We start from the raw sequence: 18,035 nt of genomic DNA on the forward strand, positions 1-18,035 counted from the left end.
TTTTAAGAATAATTTGGATTGTTTATTGTATTAATATTATGTATGATTATCCTTCTGCCTTCTTAGGTCATTTTTAGTTTTCCTGCTTTTCTTTGTTTTTACTGTAACGCAAAAGTGCCACATAGATAAAGTTTACTATTATAGTTTAACAAGACAAAGATTCATCAAAAATAAAATATATTGTGGTTGTGGATGACCAGTCTGATGATTGAAAATGTTTTTAGGGTTTATCATGAGACGAAATGACTCAGAGAGGAGAGGAGACAACAGCGGAAAAAGAGACAACTGAGGATGCATTTATCAGCAATTCAAGATAATTATGTTGCTACAAATAGATGGCTTCTCCACCCTCTTAACGATATAAATACGTCTTCCACAACTTTTTGTGTATCTGCGTACTGTTTCCTCAGTTTGGGGGGATTTCTTCTCCTGGATAACATCGCTCTGATGTGACTGTAAACAATATTATTATGGAAGTAAATTGTTCTCAAACAGTTGACCCAGGGGACGCAGTGAGAAATACACACTCATACACAATTAAGTGATGAGACACATACACCGCCTCGCTTGTTACAATTACACGTTTTGCGTCAATGTCTTCCACTATGCAGATATCAGCACGTTTCAGTCCCAACCGCTGCCACTCAGTCTGGATTTCTCCTGTGAAACCACCCAGACACAGTTCACTCTGAAGGCCGTGGTCTCGTTCTGATCCAGGAGCGATAAGGATCTCAAATAACCCCCCAGAGAGCAGCTCAGGCCCCACCTTTCCAGTCATGCTCTGGGCCGGTAGAAAAATCACCACCGGGAGGCCTGGCCTACATTCTCCAATGTGGGCCAAGGTTACAGCGCTCACCTTTGGCCTACATGAGAAGCCTGAGCTCAGGCAACATTAAGTTTATCTAATTTCAATACTTCTAACTAAAATCCCCCCCATTACACACGCTTTTATAGTCTGTGGAACTCCGAGATGTGCGCCAGAGAAACAAAAGATTGGATCAAGATGAAAAGACTAGTTTGGATCACTCTGTACTCGCGTTGGCTGTATCTGCCAACAGTAAACACTTTGCCAGATCTTTGTTTCATGACAGGATAAAAGTCCCATCCGTTTGTCAATGTCTGTAACAATGCTGGTTATCAATCTGGGACACTGAAATCAAGAATAAATGGGAAATTATAATTGAGTTTTCCATTTGTGGAATATCTCAGTTTAAAGGACTCTGATAATCAAATAAAATGGAAAGAGTTGAACTGCTCATATTTTTGCAGATGCACACCTGTCATGGTGGCTGCAAACAGATGTTTCTATGCTTCAAAGGTATTCAGGTTTAAAAACACACTGACACTACCAATATGATTGAATAGTCTCCGATTAAGAAAGGTTCTGATGTTAACAGACTTAAATGTCTACGTGGTGGCACTGGTAATGGCTTCTTTTCTTATTTCCTTTAGCCTAAGTTAAACTGGGATCATATTTTATTAAACAGCAGGAGATATTGTCTCCTCACAGTTTCATGCGACAGAAATATTAATAAGGATGACAGGCCAACTTTAACTCAAGTTATGTGACCACAATGTCAGTTTTAAACAGTCATTTTCTTAGCAATATGGTCTGCTTCACTTTTTTTCTCCACCTCATCACATTTTCTGTCTAAATCAAAGAAAACTGGTTATAAAACAGAAAATAAATGATTTAGAGTATTTGAAATTATTCTGTTTTAACTACTGTCTAAAATCTCTGATCTCAGCAAACATCTGTCCCACTCAAGCGAAGTATGATAGGTAATTGCTATGGGAGGATGGGAAACTGAAAAATGAACAACTTTTCCTATGAAGGCAGGAAATCAAAGGTTCCAAATACAGTTTCCTGTATTTCGCTGCTCTCACACCTCAAAACTGCAGAGTAACAATCAAGATAAAACATTTTAATCACTTTGGTCAAGAATTTAAGTAATTTATTATGATTTATTAAACATGTTTAAAATGTTAAATGTGATGACCGTCTCATATACATGGTCAGAAATAAAAAGACAAATGTTCAGAATTTAAAAGCAAAAATAAGACACACATTTACAAAAGACTGTACAATATACACATAAAAATCATAAAAACCTTAAAAACATGGATAAAGTTTTTATACTAGTGACACCGTACTTATGTCTGATGTAATTCGTTTGAATCACATTAGACATAAAGATATGAACAGCACCAGACACCACACTTTTCAAGCCTTTAACACATTAGACTCAAACTAAAAATCACTCTTACATTCAGTACTGAAGGCTCTCATGACAGAAGGGTGATGAGAGCATCCAGAAACTTGCTCCTGTCCTCTGTCTTCAGTTCAATTACTGCAGAAGAAGAATCAAATGTTAGAAGAAGTGTGTGAAGAACAGCTGCACACATCTGTCAGCCTGCAATAAGTCTTTCTGTAGGGAGATTTACTGCAAGTAATTTCTCAACTGAAATGTCTGATATTTAAATTGTGGGAAGGTGTAACAATATTCTGGACTACACTGCACATAACATGCACCACATTTATTTCATGATGCCCAGACCAGCTGGCTCAACTGTCTGATTCATGAGTTTTCACAAATGAAGTTCAACTACAAAAAAAACAGAGACAAGGCTGCCACCAGGTGTCTAAAGAAGAGATGACGACTCCCTCTCAGAACAAAGGTAAGTGAGTATAAAGACGCTGCTCAATACAAAAGTAAATGAGTTTGTCACTTACTGGAAGTGTCGAACTGGTCGTGAAGGGTTCTGGAGCTAGTGCTCTCTGCAGCTTTCTCAAACGCTCGGCCAAAGAAACTGAGTAAAAGGAACAGATGAGAAATATGAAATAAAGTAGTATTTTCTCTCAAAACATCACATTCACACACTTACATGTACTGAAGGCTGGGAGAGTCAATTAAACCCGCAAATATTAGTCGATTCATCAATGAGTAGATTGACAAAATGAACTAGCAGATGTTATAGACTCATTTTATGAACAGAAATGATAAATATTAGTTGGTTTGGTTATGATTTTATGATTTTAAGCTTTACTGTCAGATACATGAAAATAAACTGAAAATGTTCAAGTTTCAGACTGCTTATTAGACAAAACAAGACATGTAAAAATGTCACCATAACACATTATATAATCATAGTTTAGTATTTTTTCTCTAATTTCTGACATTTTTCAGACAAAACTAATAATCTATTAATTAAGAAAATAATTAGCAGATTAACTGATAATAAAACTAATTAGTTAATTTCTATAACACATGATTAAACTGCTTTCGTGTTATTATTATTGGAGAAACATTTATCTTGAATTACTCAACATATTCTGAGCCTTAGTGTTTCACTTAAATGGGAAAGCTGAGCATGCAGCTGAGATTTTAGCTGTTTATATTCTATAGATCTAGAAAGTGGGGTCTTACTTCTTCTTGTCGGAAGTCTCAGACTCAGGTGGGATTCCCACAACAATGACAGTCCCCTTCTCCACATCCTTGGGAGCAGCCATGATGAGGGGAAGCAGTTTGCAGCGTTTATTCCTCGTCTAATGGACAAAACAGCATTGGCAATCAGCAACAGTCTACTTCCTCTGCAATCTACCTCCATTTGGACAGCAGACACACACTCACCGAATGGACAAAAGCTTTCAGGAGGTATTTCGAGAGCAGAATCAGGGCCATGGGCTTAGAAAAGAGCTTCACATCAGGGGTACCCTGTACATGACAAAAACAGGGGGAAAGGATTGGTATACAGCTAACAGCCACATACTGTATGTGCTGGTCATACAGACACTCATACCTCCATGAGGTAGCAGTAGAGGAAGGGTCCCTGTGAAAGGATGAGGTTGGTACAGATGCAACTGGCTACAGTCTGTTGGACGGCAATAAGTTTCTTCTTAGCCAGGTCGATGCCTGAATGTAGACGTTCAAGGTTACTCCTACACACACACACACACACACACACACACACACACACACACACACACACACACACACACACACACACACACACACACACACACACACACACACACACACACACACACACACACACACACACACACACACACACAAAGTTATTGTGACACTATTTGTATTTTCGTTATTGTGTTATAAATATTTTTACAACTTTAAAACATTTCATGCAGAAGAAGAAATAAATGAAACCTGGTCATCTCTACATCTAAAAAAGTAAGTACATCTTGGAAACTTGAGCATTTGGAACTTGGCACTGAGCTGACCAACCAGGTGATTTTATCTCTGCTACACACCTGGAGAGGGAGTCCAGAGCCTTGATGAAGTTGTCGGTGTCAGTCTCATCTTTCTCGGTGCTCTCCAGTAAAGCAGCAGTAGCGTGCACCATGTCGGTGGCCAGGAAACGGTTCTTAAAGCCAAAGTGAACGCCAAATGTCTGGATGCGGATATCTTTCATACTGACGGAGGGAAAACAAAGACAAATCATTTCAGGTTGTCTGTCAGTAACCTATACGCCATATGTAACCTATAAAGTCAACTGGATGACATCAGCATCACTTCCTCTTTTCTAGACTCATACCCGTATTTATTTGAAGACTCTTCAATGACGTCCCTCAGGTTCTCTTTGATTGACATGTCCATGGAGTTGAATTTCTGCCGCACTTGCTTCAGAGGTAACCTGTTACAAAAAATACCACCACACAACTCTTATTTCTCATTACAGTATGAGCTCAACTTCTACTTCATAACTGGTTCTTCTGTTGATTAACATTTCATCGTAGAGTCAGCAAGCACTTACCCCATGTCTGCCAGGAACTCCTGAAGCTTCTTTTGTCCATTTAAAGTCCAAAGCTTGAAGTTGCAGGACGTGTAACATGAATTACAGATGCTTTCATACAGAGACCAGTGCTGGTAGAGCGTTAAACGCAGACTGAAGAAAAGATTTAAGGCAAACACAAAGAAAACAAAAGAGACAGAAACAGCTACAAGAAGTCTGTAAGAGTGATTACTGCAGCTATAATATTTGAATGCATGAGTGGTGGTGGGGAGGGATTATAACGTTCCATATTGATAACAAGTCACAATGAATTAAGGATACTCGTATTCAAAGGAAATCCTCATACAGTCGATGGAGAGAGAGTTCTCCTCATCCTCATTTCGATGGTTATGCCGGGAAACGTGTCGCTGCATTGTAGCGATGTCTGTTACATACTTCATACTTTAAAAGGATCAAAGACAAAAACAGCTCAATGTTGGTTCACATCTTCATACAAAACACATAGCAAACAATAATCCTGCAGCCAATAAGAAAAGCAAAAATACACGAATTACACCACAGCAGGTGTTTAATTCAGAGGGGATGATGTTATGGAGTAATGAAAACTTTTCTTACTGTGTGATTTTATCATGAACCCACTGGTCTGTCAGCCCAATAATGCCCCACCTGCAAAAAGAAAAAAACTCAGTCTACGTCTAAAAAGCTGTACAAAATGTGCAGCAGTAAAAAAGAAAATTACATCAGTGCTTACCAAAGCATGTCCTTGGTGTCTTTAGTCAACATCCAAGCCAGTTCAAAAAACATCATTGCAGCCTGAAAAAGAAACGTATGAAAATATTATTTAGAATAGACTAAAATAACAGAAAAGTTCAACAATGATCAACATGCAGTTACACATAATCAACCCTTAAAAACGTATCTGGATATACTGAATGATCAGATTTTCTTAAAAATTAATGTTGTTGTGGAAGTTTAAAACATTCAGATCAAATTCATGTACGTTTTTCTGAATTCACTGGATATCATGTGGAGAAATGTTCTAAAGCTGTTTACTCACAGACGTTCCGTGGTATTCATATTGCTCGTAGTCAAACAAGATTTCCCTCCTGTGAAATGAATGAAATGTGTGTGAATTTAGTGACTATACCGCCTATTTGACAAAAATATCGACCCATCCTTAAAATACACTTCACCTCCGTGCCTCCCACTCCCTCTTCGCCCGCTGTCTCTCAATCCTCCTCTCAACTGCCCCCTGCAAACAACATGAACACAGTTATGTTTTTTTTCTCTGCTGAGTTTCCATGTTATGAACCTACTCAGTTAAAAACACACTTCATCAAATCTCCTCCGTTTGCCAGATGGCTCCGAGCCTTCGTCACTCTCATTTCCAGAGTCATCGCCTTCCTCATCATCTTCATCTCGAAAGATATCATCATAGGAGGGCACACCCAGGTCATCATCCTGTTTAATTAACAGTTTTATCTGTGGGAGGAATGAAAATGATAGTTTACAACATGGACGCAGTGATGCATTATTTGTGTTGCAAACCGTAGAAGCAAAACAAACAAACAAACTTCAAACATTTCAAAAACACAAACAAACGATATAACCCATTTAAAACTCAACACTATATAATAGCTATATAAGAGCTGACACATCACCTGGGTGTCGTTGTAGACATTGACAACATCAACAGGCCGGTGAGTGTCACAGATGAAGAAGATGGAGTCATCGTCAGGCTGCAGCATCTCAAGGAGATCGACATTCGCGCCACAGTTGATGAGAACAAAGTACCGAAACTACAAAACAGAAAAACACAAAATGAAACAACTCTTCGGTATGATATAGGTTAACTGAAAGAAGGACAGAGATTAATACCTGTTCTTTGTGTTCGAGGAAGGCAGTGCTGAGGTCCTGCCAGCCTGTCACTGGTACAAGTGTATACTGGACCTGGTCACAGTGGAACAATGCCTGGTGAAGGAAAAAAAGATCAGCAATCATTGTTTATTCACTAATTTATCTTCATCAATCTTAAGACACTTTTGTTACTAAACATAAGCAGAGGAGGAAAAAAACATAAATCTTATCTACATTTTTATGATCTTTTCACGGATGTGACCATTGGACCTCAGATTTACAAATTTCTCTTACGCAAACTTAATATATTTATGACTGAGACAGTACTATCAGCTCTTATTAAACAGAGCTGCAATGATTAATTGATTAGTTGCAAACTATTTAATTAATCCACAATTATTTCAATAACCAATTCATTGTTTGGAGTCATTAAAAAAACAAAAAACTGTAAGCTGAATATGTTTTTGGCTGTGGCTGAGGACGTCATCTTGGGTTTTGGGAAACATTTTTTGCAATTTTATGGACCAAACAACTAGTCAGTTAATCAAGAAAACTATCCACAGATTAATCAATAATGAAAATAATCGTTAGTTGAGTCCCTACAGTGAAGATATAGTTTTGGCAAAAGTTATATAATCTGAGTAAGATAACCAGTTCAAATATGCAGGCAGAACAATTCGAGGTGTTTCTTTTTACGCTTTCACACTACCAAGCAAAACAGATTATCTAAACATCCATTTAAAAGAACAGGAGAGCTGGGCACGGACAACATAATAGTACAACTAATAAACAAAACTAAAAATACTAAGTTGGTCATTACTAGCAGAAAAAAAGGACTACTAAATATTTAGTTCATAATAAACTTATATTTTAAAGGACAGGTGTTCAAACAACAGTCAGGTGCCCAAATACTTTTCAACCCAACCGATGAACCCAGAGCCTGGTTCTGCTCAAGGTTTCCTCGTGTTAAAGAGGAGTTTTCCTTGCCACTGTCGCCAGGAGCTTTCTCAACAGGGAATTTTGGGTCTCTGTTAATTAAAGAGTACAGTCTAGATCAAGTGCACTGAGATATCTTTCAACATTAGTCTTTTTCGTGCCAAAGATCCTTTCTGTTACTATATCTCCACCACAGCTCAACAGGGAAACACTATCCAAGGAAAAACAAAAAGGGAATTTGATGCTGTAAGTGTGGCAGATATCTACTTGATATGACTTACTCAGACTGCTGAATCATCATATAAGCTTCAGATCAACTTTGAAATGCATTTTTACACAAACTAACTGCTCATACTTCATAATGCACTTACAATGTAAGTGATGGAGGCCAAAATCCACAAGCCTCTTGAACAAAACTACATTTAAAAGTTTACCTGAAGCTAATATGAGGCTTCTACTGTCTAAAATAGTTATATCAAGTAGATATCGTTCAACTTTAGTGTTTTTAGAGGCCCTTTTGTTACTTTACTTCCACCACAGTTCAATAGGGAAAAACAAAGACGTAATTTGATGCTAAAGACAGTAAATGTGGCTAACTCAGACTGTTGAATCCTCATTTAAGCTTCAAATCAACGTGTAAATGCATTTCTGCAGAATCAACAGGAGGAATGATTACAGCGAGGAAAACCTTTCCGTTTGTGTTTACATGGACATCATGGACTGTTGCTTTAAGACAGACTTGAAACAGCTAGCTGTATGTCTTACCTGCAGTATCTTACAGGCGCAGAGAGCGTCGATGTCTGAAGCCACCAGGAGTGCAACTCTCTGAAAGAAGAGTACCACAGTTTGTGTATAAGCATACCACCGTAAGTATTTTAACTGATGTTTCCTGTCCTCTAAATCACAGTGTAGTCTTCTTGTTAGCTTATAGCACAAACAACATACCTGGTTGGCAACAACTTCATAAAACTCCTTCCGTATGTCCGTGATAAACATTTTCAACAAAGTTAATTAAAGGTTATATGAACTGTTAAAAAGCTTTAACGAGGAGCACACGATAAAATGTGGCTAAAGTGTCATGAACAGCGAGATATTTGGTTATCTGTCAGACTCGGAGCTCCTGCTGCTCTGTGTTCCTTGTTGGAAATGTGGCGCCAAATCTACGTCATACGTTGTACGTCTTACGTATGAGGCCACGCCACGCCCCCCGCCATTGACACAGAGTGAGTGGAAGTATAAAGTAGCATGAAATGGTGATACCCAAGTATATATACCTCAAAATTGTACTTAAGTACAGTACTTGAGTAAATGTACTTACTTTACAGCACTGATTACAATATAACTTAGAATATGACTGATATAATCAAATAAATAAGGAAGTGAAATAAAGTCAATTGTAACACAGTTATATGTAAAACAAAAATGACAAAATGAAATGAAATAAAACTTTGCTATACTATAAGTTGCATTACAAATTTCTTAGATGATTGTTTTGAGAAATGTTGAGCATTTCTTAAATCCAGAATGTAATGTTCCTTCAATTTTCTTAATTAAATCAGAACTATCCAGTGGAGGGTTGTGCAAGGAGATGGGCTATAATGTAAATGAGGTTTCACATTCCTTGCTGTTTGACAGTAAACTTTGGGGAAAATCAATCAAACAGTACAAGAGCAATTACTAATGCATGATCTAGAAATATGACAATGAAGGGATTTCAGCTTAAAAGCTTGAAAATACTGCTAGAGCTACACATCATGCTGCTTGATAACTATTATTCCTCATTTATACTTTTGTGATACAACCTTTGTTTTACTTTGCTTTTAACATGCAAGCAATTACTGCCCAAGTATCCAAAAGTCTCACATACTCCAGAACCACAGACTCACAAAATAAACAGACGACAATGTGTGTTGCAGAATTATTAAGAAACATCATTTTAGTGTCACCAAAAGATTCATTAAAAGCATCACAACATATACAATCAGGATACTGTGTCAGCATGAGCGGCTGCTATATGTGGTCCTACAAAGCCAAGGCAAATGATGAGCGTGACAGAAACAAAGCAAAGTTTTGGTATCATCCCTTCATCACGACCTTACATCTGAGGGACACCAGAGACATGATTGACAACCTGATATACACCAAATTACTGGAAATCACAACAGAAAATGGATGGAAATGTGGGGATTTTGCATCCCACTCTGTGAATATTGAGAAAGAAGTGACGAGGAAAATATGTGGCTCTTAAGATGTGAAAACATGCAGGATTTTTTATCAAAATGCAGCAGAGTCTAATGAACTTTTATTGGTTAACAATCTACTCAACCCCCGCCCTCCCTCCCCCCTGTTCATACTTGTGTTCCCACAAGTATGATTCCTACTGTCATGAAATAACATTATCACATTTAAGGTAAACAAACACATATTTAAAATTCAAGTAAACTCCCACATGCCCCAAAAATTAAATACGACAGCTGTACATCATCTCATAAATACTTGTTAGACTGGCAAAGTAAATTAAGATATCATTTCTCTCAAAGATGTGTAGAAAGTGAAGTTTTTCCCCCCATCTTTGCTACTCCCTCAGATGTAAATATTCACATTTGTCTGTTAGATTTCAACAACAGTGAGATAAATGAAAAGTCATATGTTTTTTTTGTTCCACTGAGGTAAAGAAAAGGCAGCATGCCACATTTAAACATCGTTATCTTCCCAAAGTGAATCTTATACACAAACGTAAAAACGTACAGAGCAAAGTGGTGTGGATGACATGATGGAGAGCATACACTGTTACATGCAGTATATACGCTTCATTCATTAACAGAGAGCTAAGAATTAATGTAGTAAACAAAGGCACACATTTTTACCAGGTTTTTTTCTGCCAAGTTTGGTCTGAAACCGCTGCGATCCAGTCAGATTTAAGCTGGATTTACGACGACAAACAAAAAGTGCTTTGACCCTCCAAAAACTTTGGCTGGATTCAAACAAAAAAACATCACAATGACGCTCCTTTAGCTTAATTTCTGCATAAAATTTGATGCTTTCTATCAAATTTTAAACCAACGACTAGGCAGCAATTAAAGGATGAAAATGGAACATAACATGAAATACATCAGAAGTAAATAAAAAAAAAAAACTGACTTTATCGTTTCAATTAAATGAATTAAATTTGATCTATCAAAGAAAACTTAACAAACTTTACCACTAAAGTGACAATAAAACAATTAACAGGATAACAGGAAAACCTGACCAGCAGGAGTACTGCGAGGCTAGCACCATCACCTGGAGAGGCTACAGTCTGACCTCACTCAGGTTCATCACCAGCAAGATCTACTGTCCAAAAAAACCCAAAAGAATAAACAAAAAAATAAACAACCCCTGTGACGTCTCATCTCCGCTGGACATTCTCACTTTGTTTGATCGGGTCGGCCGCTGAGCCAGTGTGCAGTAACAGAAACCAGACCTACAGTTAGCCTGAGACCACTGAACACACATTTATCCTCTCTTACAGTCATATTAACGCCTGACGACACTTTGATGTGCCATCAGGCCTGAGATGTGATTTTTTTTTAATAGAATCATAAATAAGTACAGCAGGCACTGCAAGAAACCATAGTACGAGTCGAGTGTAACTGCTACATCAGAATGTTAAATATCATCCATTAATATGTGAATGGAAACCGGTTGACATTCAAAATATGAATATAGGAAGACGAAGAGATTTAAAGCACTCGAGATGGAGACAGTAGAGCGAAACTAAAGAGATCAAAGATGTGATGCTGACCAAGCTGTTGGACATCCCTGTCTGGTTATTTTATCCATTTAACAATTTCTTGATTGATTTTCTAAAAGATTGATTTTATCACAATATATAGATACTGATATTGTGGTTTAAAATGACAGTATTATAAAAAGGACTGTACCCATTCTGCCCAACCCAAATTTTAGACAGCCTACATTGATGACTCGACTTCACTGGGTTTCTTCATCCAAAATACAACCCGGTGAAGGATTTTAAAGGTCCACTTACTAATGATTCAGGAGGTTTCAACTGCATGTCACGCTAGACATGAACCCATCTGACTTTTTCTCTTCTGACACCACAAGGCTTTCTTTGTCCCTCAAATTAAAAATCTGTGTGGAGCTAATTTAGACCATTTCTTTGTGAGGTGACATGAGACATGGGGTTGCTGTGGTGCTAAAAACTGAGTCACTGAGACAATATAACTGAAGAATATTGTTTCTTATGTAGATGAAGAAGCTGTCTTAATAAAGTCTTCTAGCGATCAAATGATGCGTCCTCATCTCATGGTTTTCTTCATAGGAGTGCATTAGACTCAGGTCTAACTGTGTGACGTAGAGTTGTGCGATAGTTGTAAATTATGGCAAAGGCCGTTACTACTGCCTCTGTTTAAAGATGATCTCTCATGTCTTGATTTTTCTCCGGCCGTCCACTGATTCCCGCTCGATGACTTTCGCTTCTTCCCAGTCGACGCTGTGAGCCGTTTCGTCTCGTGTCTGCAGACTTCTGACATCGACTTGCAGCTGGAGTCTCTGAATCATTAGTAAGCAGATGTGTGAACTTAGATTATCTTTTTTCCCTCCTCGAGTCTCAACCCCCTGCTTTTTTGAAATATTTGCAAGTTTACAAAACAATCACGAAGTAGTGACCCTACATGACAAACTTTCATTCAAAGTTTCACAGCAGCTGAGCCAGAGACTGACGGGCAGTGAACTTTATAGTGCGGTGCTTGTGTAGTTGACCTGCTCAGCTGTTGTAAGTATTTAAAGTTATGTGATCTATAGGCACAATACACAGGGTGTGTACAGTAGGGCTGGGCCAGATGGGAAAAAATGTCATGATATTCACCAAAACTTTTAATATTGACCGTTAAACTGTTTTTTTGTTATTGTTGGCGACTCTCAAATGTCTAAGAAACCGTTTAGGAGAAAAGTGTCATTTTAGTTTTTGAGTCATGTATCACCAAACAGAAAGAAAATCCCCACAATACAGTTACAATGATAAACAATTAATACTGATATACTGCCCAGACCTAAGGATGTGATAACCAGAGTTTAAAAGGATCACCAGGTAACCCCCTTAGAAATGACACCAGTAAAGAGTATAATCAAGCTTGTTACAGGGGCAGGATGTAGTTGGAGTTGGCCAGCTTTCGCTCCTGTGCGGCGGGGACACTATCTCTGTGACGCAGAGGCCTGTGGGAGTCGGGGTCCTGCAGCGGAGGGTAGTGCTGTCTGTAACACAGCCAGGCGAACGTAAGACCCAGCAGAGAGCCCACTAACACATCTACAAGAAACAGAGAGACAGAAAGACACACATATAAGAGTCTCCACTGTGATACATGATGCTAAAGTTACCCCAGTATTACACTCCCAAAAAGTCTCAATAACATCTTTTAACAGATCCATCTTGCATCTTAAATATCAATGTAAAGAAGGCTTTGTGTTAAATAATACTGATGACATCATCAGACGTTACACAACTGAACTGTCTGTGGAGTGGACTGTGTACATGTAAACAAACACAAGTCACAGTTACTTTCAGTGTTTCTCACCAAAACACACTGTGTGAAACCTTCAAGTCTTTTTGAATACATGTTCTTCCTCATTAAACATTTGCAAGTTAATTTTTTGGTAATGTGTATTTATTACATGCACGTTTTCCAGCCTGCAGTCTCCTTATTTGCCTTTATTTGCATGTTGCTATGTTTGTTGGCACTTTATCACCCCCAATTGGCAACAGCAGGGTGTGAATTCTGTGTCCTTGTGCATAATACAAACAAAACAGGGTAAAAAAAACTTGCTTATGCTGGCAGTTGTCAAAAACTCCACAAAGTACCTGAATACTTTTTCAACTTGCACTAACAGAGAAGTGGCTCCACAATGGCAAAGACTGTTACTACTGCCTCTGTGACAAAATAATGGTATTAAAACAAGTTGTGAAATGCAGTTTAATGTAACTCCTTAAATTATTGACCATTTCAGTAAACATATCACACAAAAGTAAAACCAACATGTTTGCTCCCAAAATAAGCTGCGTTTGCCTTTTAACAGGCTCATGAGCAATGTTCAACAATGACCAGTTGATATATTTGTCACTTTAGGACCACTTCTATCTGTATCTGATTCATGGATTTGGAAGCAGTGCTGTGGGTCTGACCTTGCCAGTGGTGTTTGTAGTCGCAGGTTCTGGACAGGGCGATCACAGTCGCCACCAGTAAAGGGGTGAGGAAGGCACAAAGCCGCCATGCTCTGCCTTGACCTGCTACATTAAAGCAGCGCAGCTTTCCTGCGATGTAAAACGCTGTGAAGCCCAATCCTGCAAACGCAACTGAGAGCAGAGAGAAGATATCAAAAGGAGTGATCAGAGCCAGAAGATTTATACAGAAACAGAGACACCAACAAAGAGATGGGACAGAGATCAGAGCTGGAAAGATGCTTTAACATTAGATGCTCTCCTGCTCATACAACAAAATTGCAGCCTAGAGGCAAAAGTACACTTATGTGCTTCTATTTTCAGATGTATCATTTTCTCCCGGACCTGCTTTGTACATTTGTTTCTTTTCCTTGTTGTCTGATTATGAAACTGTACCAGCTATAGAGGCATAATTGCACAGAAGAGGCTCTTACAGGATGAATGTCCACTGGGAAAGCTCTTCCTGCCTTCCATGACGACATCTGGGTCACCGCTGCAGCGTAGCTCCATGTTCATCTGACCGTCTGGAAAACAGCGGTAGAAGAAGTCTGGTCGTGGCCTGAGGCGGGCACAAACACAGAGAGGACAGATTTAGACTTTCATCCACTATAGCACAAGATAACATCATGTACAGCGTTTACCTGCCGACAGCCAGTTTGATGACATTGGTGAAAACTCCGTTGAGCACCAGAGTGAGAGTCACAGCTGGATGAGAGAGGGTAAACAGAGATGAATCATGACATGTTTTTTTAATATGAATAAACAAATACTCGTGTGCAGCCGGCTGTTTCTTACCCAGCGACGCCTCCTTCAGATCTCCTCGCTCAGACTTCTTCATGAAGGTGAAAACCAAGATTATGATCAGCGGAGTGAAAACCGCCACACTCTGATGCAGCGAAGAGAAAACAGAATATAAATTTTTAATTCAATTTTATTTATATAGCATCAAATCACAACAACAGTTACCTCAAAGTGCTTTACACATAGAGCAGGTCTAGACCGTACTAGTTAATTTTACTGAGAGACCCAACATTCACCCATGACTGGTTGGGTTGAGAAAGAAAGAGAGAGAGAGTATATAATAAGAATATAATATGTCCAGTCTATTTAAAGGAAGTAAGTTTCAGACCATTAAAAAGGATAGTTTCACAATTTTTGAAGTATGTCTTAAAACAACAGTCAGACGCCCAAATGAACAATGAAACAGGTTTTTCTTGCTGTAGTCATCCCTCCTGCTGTACTTGTACAGTCAAGTTACATTTGGCACTAAGAAGACTGAAACAGTGAAAGACGTTCAACTAGTTTGAGCGGCTTCAGATAAACTTTTAAATACATTTTTGCAAAGAAGGATGACTGTGGATTTTGTCCCCTATCACTTACATTGTAACATCAAGAGATCTGCTGAGGTTCAGTACGAACAGGAGGAATTATTATGGCAAGAAAAACCTGTTTCAATGTTCATTTAAGCGTTTGACTGTTGTTTTAAGACAGACTTGAAAATCTGTGAACAAGTCCTTCAACTATAAATCACATTCACTAACTGTAATTTATCAAATGAAGGATTAGATTTCTCCAGCAAAGTTCATGTCTCTGTAAGTTTTGAGATTAAATTAAAGTAGTTACTAGTTTCTGGAAGGAAAGACACAAATCTTTAAAATGTGTTTTTGGACATTGTTAACATTAATACATAGAGAGAAAATATATATTTAGAGTATCTGGTTCTTTAAATGCAATAAAACTCAGGAAGCTATTTGGGTTCACTGATTATGGTTGTGGATTTAAAACCTAACTGAGGGATTTATTTGTTCCTCTTTAGGTCAAAGTCCTGCAGATGTTTTACTTACAAACATTAGAGAAGTGGGTACGTGGTCTCTCTCCACACGATGAAATTTATACAGCCACATTTCCTCCGCCTGGATCTCACGGTAGAAAGGAGGAAGCTGCTCCGTTACACTGAGTGAAGCAAGCACACACACACACACACACACACACACACACACAGACACACACACAGACACACACACAGACACACACACAGACACACACACACACACAGACACACACACACACACAGTACATTTGTTTTATGTCATTAAAACAGTGCCTGCCTTTTCCATAATAGAGCCATAAAGCCATGATGCAAATGAAATGATGTGTTCATGGGTGATTTACAGGAGGACGAGTGTACTTACAGGAACACCACCAGCAGCGCCATCCGGATAGAGATTTCCGACAGAAAACCACGAAGCAGCCTCCTCTTCATTTTGTTTCTCGGAGTGGACTTCAGTCAACAGCAAACATCTCCACTTCACCCTCTGTAACTGAACTCAAACTGAAGAAAGAACAAACAATTTTAGTTTATAAAAAGGCATTAATACGGATAACAAATGGAGAAAATAAACGACTATCGAGAGGCAGTGGGTGTACAAGTGGAGAAAACTGTAAATATAATTAGTGCATGTTGACACGCCTGTCATCAGGATGAATTATCTGATGAGGAGCAATGTGGCTTTGCTGTGCCTGGACACTTAAAGAGCCCCCTCACACCCACACAGGTGCAGTCAGTGATTTTACATGACAAACCAGTTTTTAGGACAGCGTGGGAGAGCAGACTGAGCTCCACTGACATTGCCCTCTTATCTTATTTATTTTAGATTGGGGCTGCATCTGTAAAGATCCTTTATTCTCTGCAAGTGCTTCAACGTGTTTGGGCTGTAAATTAAGTTATATGAGTACTGTGATGAAACACATCAATGCTGGTGTTTCTATTGACACTCACACCAAATTTATTTAAAAAAATTATTTCCTAAATTGAAAATGGCTTAATCTGTCATCTGCGGTTTAAAAAGGACATCAGATTTCAGATTTATTCCAAGTCTATGTGAATCTGATACTCTCAGGTCCATGTGCACACTGAAGGTGTTGTAGTAAAAAATCATTGTCTGTTAAGTGATACCGTAAGAATGTGGGTTTACAGACCCTCTTATAACTATTTTTCTCTTTGTGTTTGCAAAGAGTCAGTGTTTCCTCACTGAGCTGCAGGGTAGTGATACTAACACAAAGAAGCACTTGAAAAACCAGTAAATATCAGGAACTGTGTATCAGACCTTTGTTCCTTTGTTTGTTGGGAAGGTTGGGAAGCACTGGACTAAACTAGCCAACTGTATATAAAGTGGTTGAAACCAGTTCCACCTCCAGCAACTACCACAGTGACATGCTGCTCTAACACTGATGCTTCAGTATCAATTATCTGATGATGTCATTTATAATCATATATAAGTCAGAGGCACCAAACCACTACTTTTACTGTTATACTGCACACTACATCACTCATAATACTGCAGTACTACTTTTACTGTAATACTTTAACTACATCAAGCTCTTTTTACTGCAATACTTTGAGTACATTTAGCTGCTAATATTAAATGAACTTTTACTGTAACACTTCAACTACATCAAGCTTCTTGTACTTTTACTTATAAATAGGACTTTTCATGCAGGACTGTAATGTATTGTAGTATTTTTACATTGCTGTATTAATACTTTAACTGAAGTAAATGAATGATCTGACTACTTCCTCCACCTCTGATGAAAAACCTGATATACTACAGGCCAACACGGTGCACCTTCACTTCCTTGTGCATCACACTGCTATAAAAATAAACCTAATTTATTTATTTTTTTAAAAATGTAATCAGCATAAGACTATTTTCACCCACCACACTAATATATCAACACACAGATTGAGACAACCAGCAGCTCGTTGAGTCTGCAGAAACAAGATGTTAGCAGTCTGAGCTAAAGCTACCGAGCCACATCTGTCACACATCTGGCTCATTTCCGCGTTAGTCCGACAGCAGACCGGCTCCGTCACTCACCTTCATCAACACGGGGGTTTATTTATCTCTTTATCCGCATAGTAACATGTGTGGTTAACATGAATCAGGCCTCCGGGTCCGCCGACGGTGCAAGTCGCACATCTGAGGACTTAAAGGAAACAGGGATGATGATGAGGAGGAGGAGGAGGAGGAGGAGGAGCAGTGAAGCTACCGGAAACAACAGAGGCTCGTCCGGTTGAAGGTTTTCAAACATTAACATGGTTAAATAATCTTAAAGGTTCCGGTGCTTTTGACTAGATTCCATATAAGGCGTTTATGTCTTCATCAGGATAATATATATTTTTATCTATCTATCTATCTATCTATCTATCTATCTATCTATCTATCTATCTATCTATCTATCTATCTATCTATCTATCTACCTATCTATC

General features: G+C 38.5%; 2 protein-coding genes across 2 annotated transcripts; both read right to left on the reverse strand.

The window, feature by feature from the left end:
* Positions 1 to 2,129: 2,129 nt before the first annotated feature.
* On the reverse strand, positions 2,130 to 8,679 carry cdc45 (CDC45 cell division cycle 45 homolog (S. cerevisiae)). Its single transcript, XM_053325349.1, has 18 exons — positions 8,494 to 8,679; positions 8,314 to 8,373; positions 6,634 to 6,726; positions 6,417 to 6,554; positions 6,088 to 6,237; positions 5,949 to 6,007; positions 5,813 to 5,861; positions 5,507 to 5,568; positions 5,371 to 5,421; positions 5,077 to 5,196; positions 4,777 to 4,908; positions 4,558 to 4,656; positions 4,274 to 4,435; positions 3,802 to 3,940; positions 3,633 to 3,716; positions 3,429 to 3,547; positions 2,735 to 2,811; positions 2,130 to 2,351 (listed from the first exon to the last, which is right to left on the reverse strand). The coding sequence occupies exons 1-18, from the start codon at positions 8,542 to 8,544 to the stop codon at positions 2,287 to 2,289; spliced, it is 1,710 nt and encodes a 569-aa protein (XP_053181324.1). The 5' UTR covers positions 8,545 to 8,679; the 3' UTR covers positions 2,130 to 2,286.
* Positions 8,680 to 9,904: 1,225 nt separating this feature from the next.
* On the reverse strand, positions 9,905 to 17,800 carry plpp5 (phospholipid phosphatase 5). The gene is made up of 8 exons (XM_053325432.1): positions 17,644 to 17,800; positions 15,958 to 16,097; positions 15,610 to 15,718; positions 14,561 to 14,651; positions 14,407 to 14,470; positions 14,200 to 14,324; positions 13,730 to 13,900; positions 9,905 to 12,856 (listed from the first exon to the last, which is right to left on the reverse strand). The coding sequence occupies exons 2-8, from the start codon at positions 16,026 to 16,028 to the stop codon at positions 12,687 to 12,689; spliced, it is 801 nt and encodes a 266-aa protein (XP_053181407.1). The 5' UTR covers positions 16,029 to 16,097; positions 17,644 to 17,800; the 3' UTR covers positions 9,905 to 12,686.
* Positions 17,801 to 18,035: the final 235 nt, after the last annotated feature.

The sequence above is a fragment of the Scomber japonicus genome, chromosome 9 (genome assembly GCF_027409825.1).
Source record: "Scomber japonicus isolate fScoJap1 chromosome 9, fScoJap1.pri, whole genome shotgun sequence".
Classification (NCBI taxonomy): Eukaryota; Metazoa; Chordata; class Actinopteri; order Scombriformes; family Scombridae; genus Scomber; species Scomber japonicus.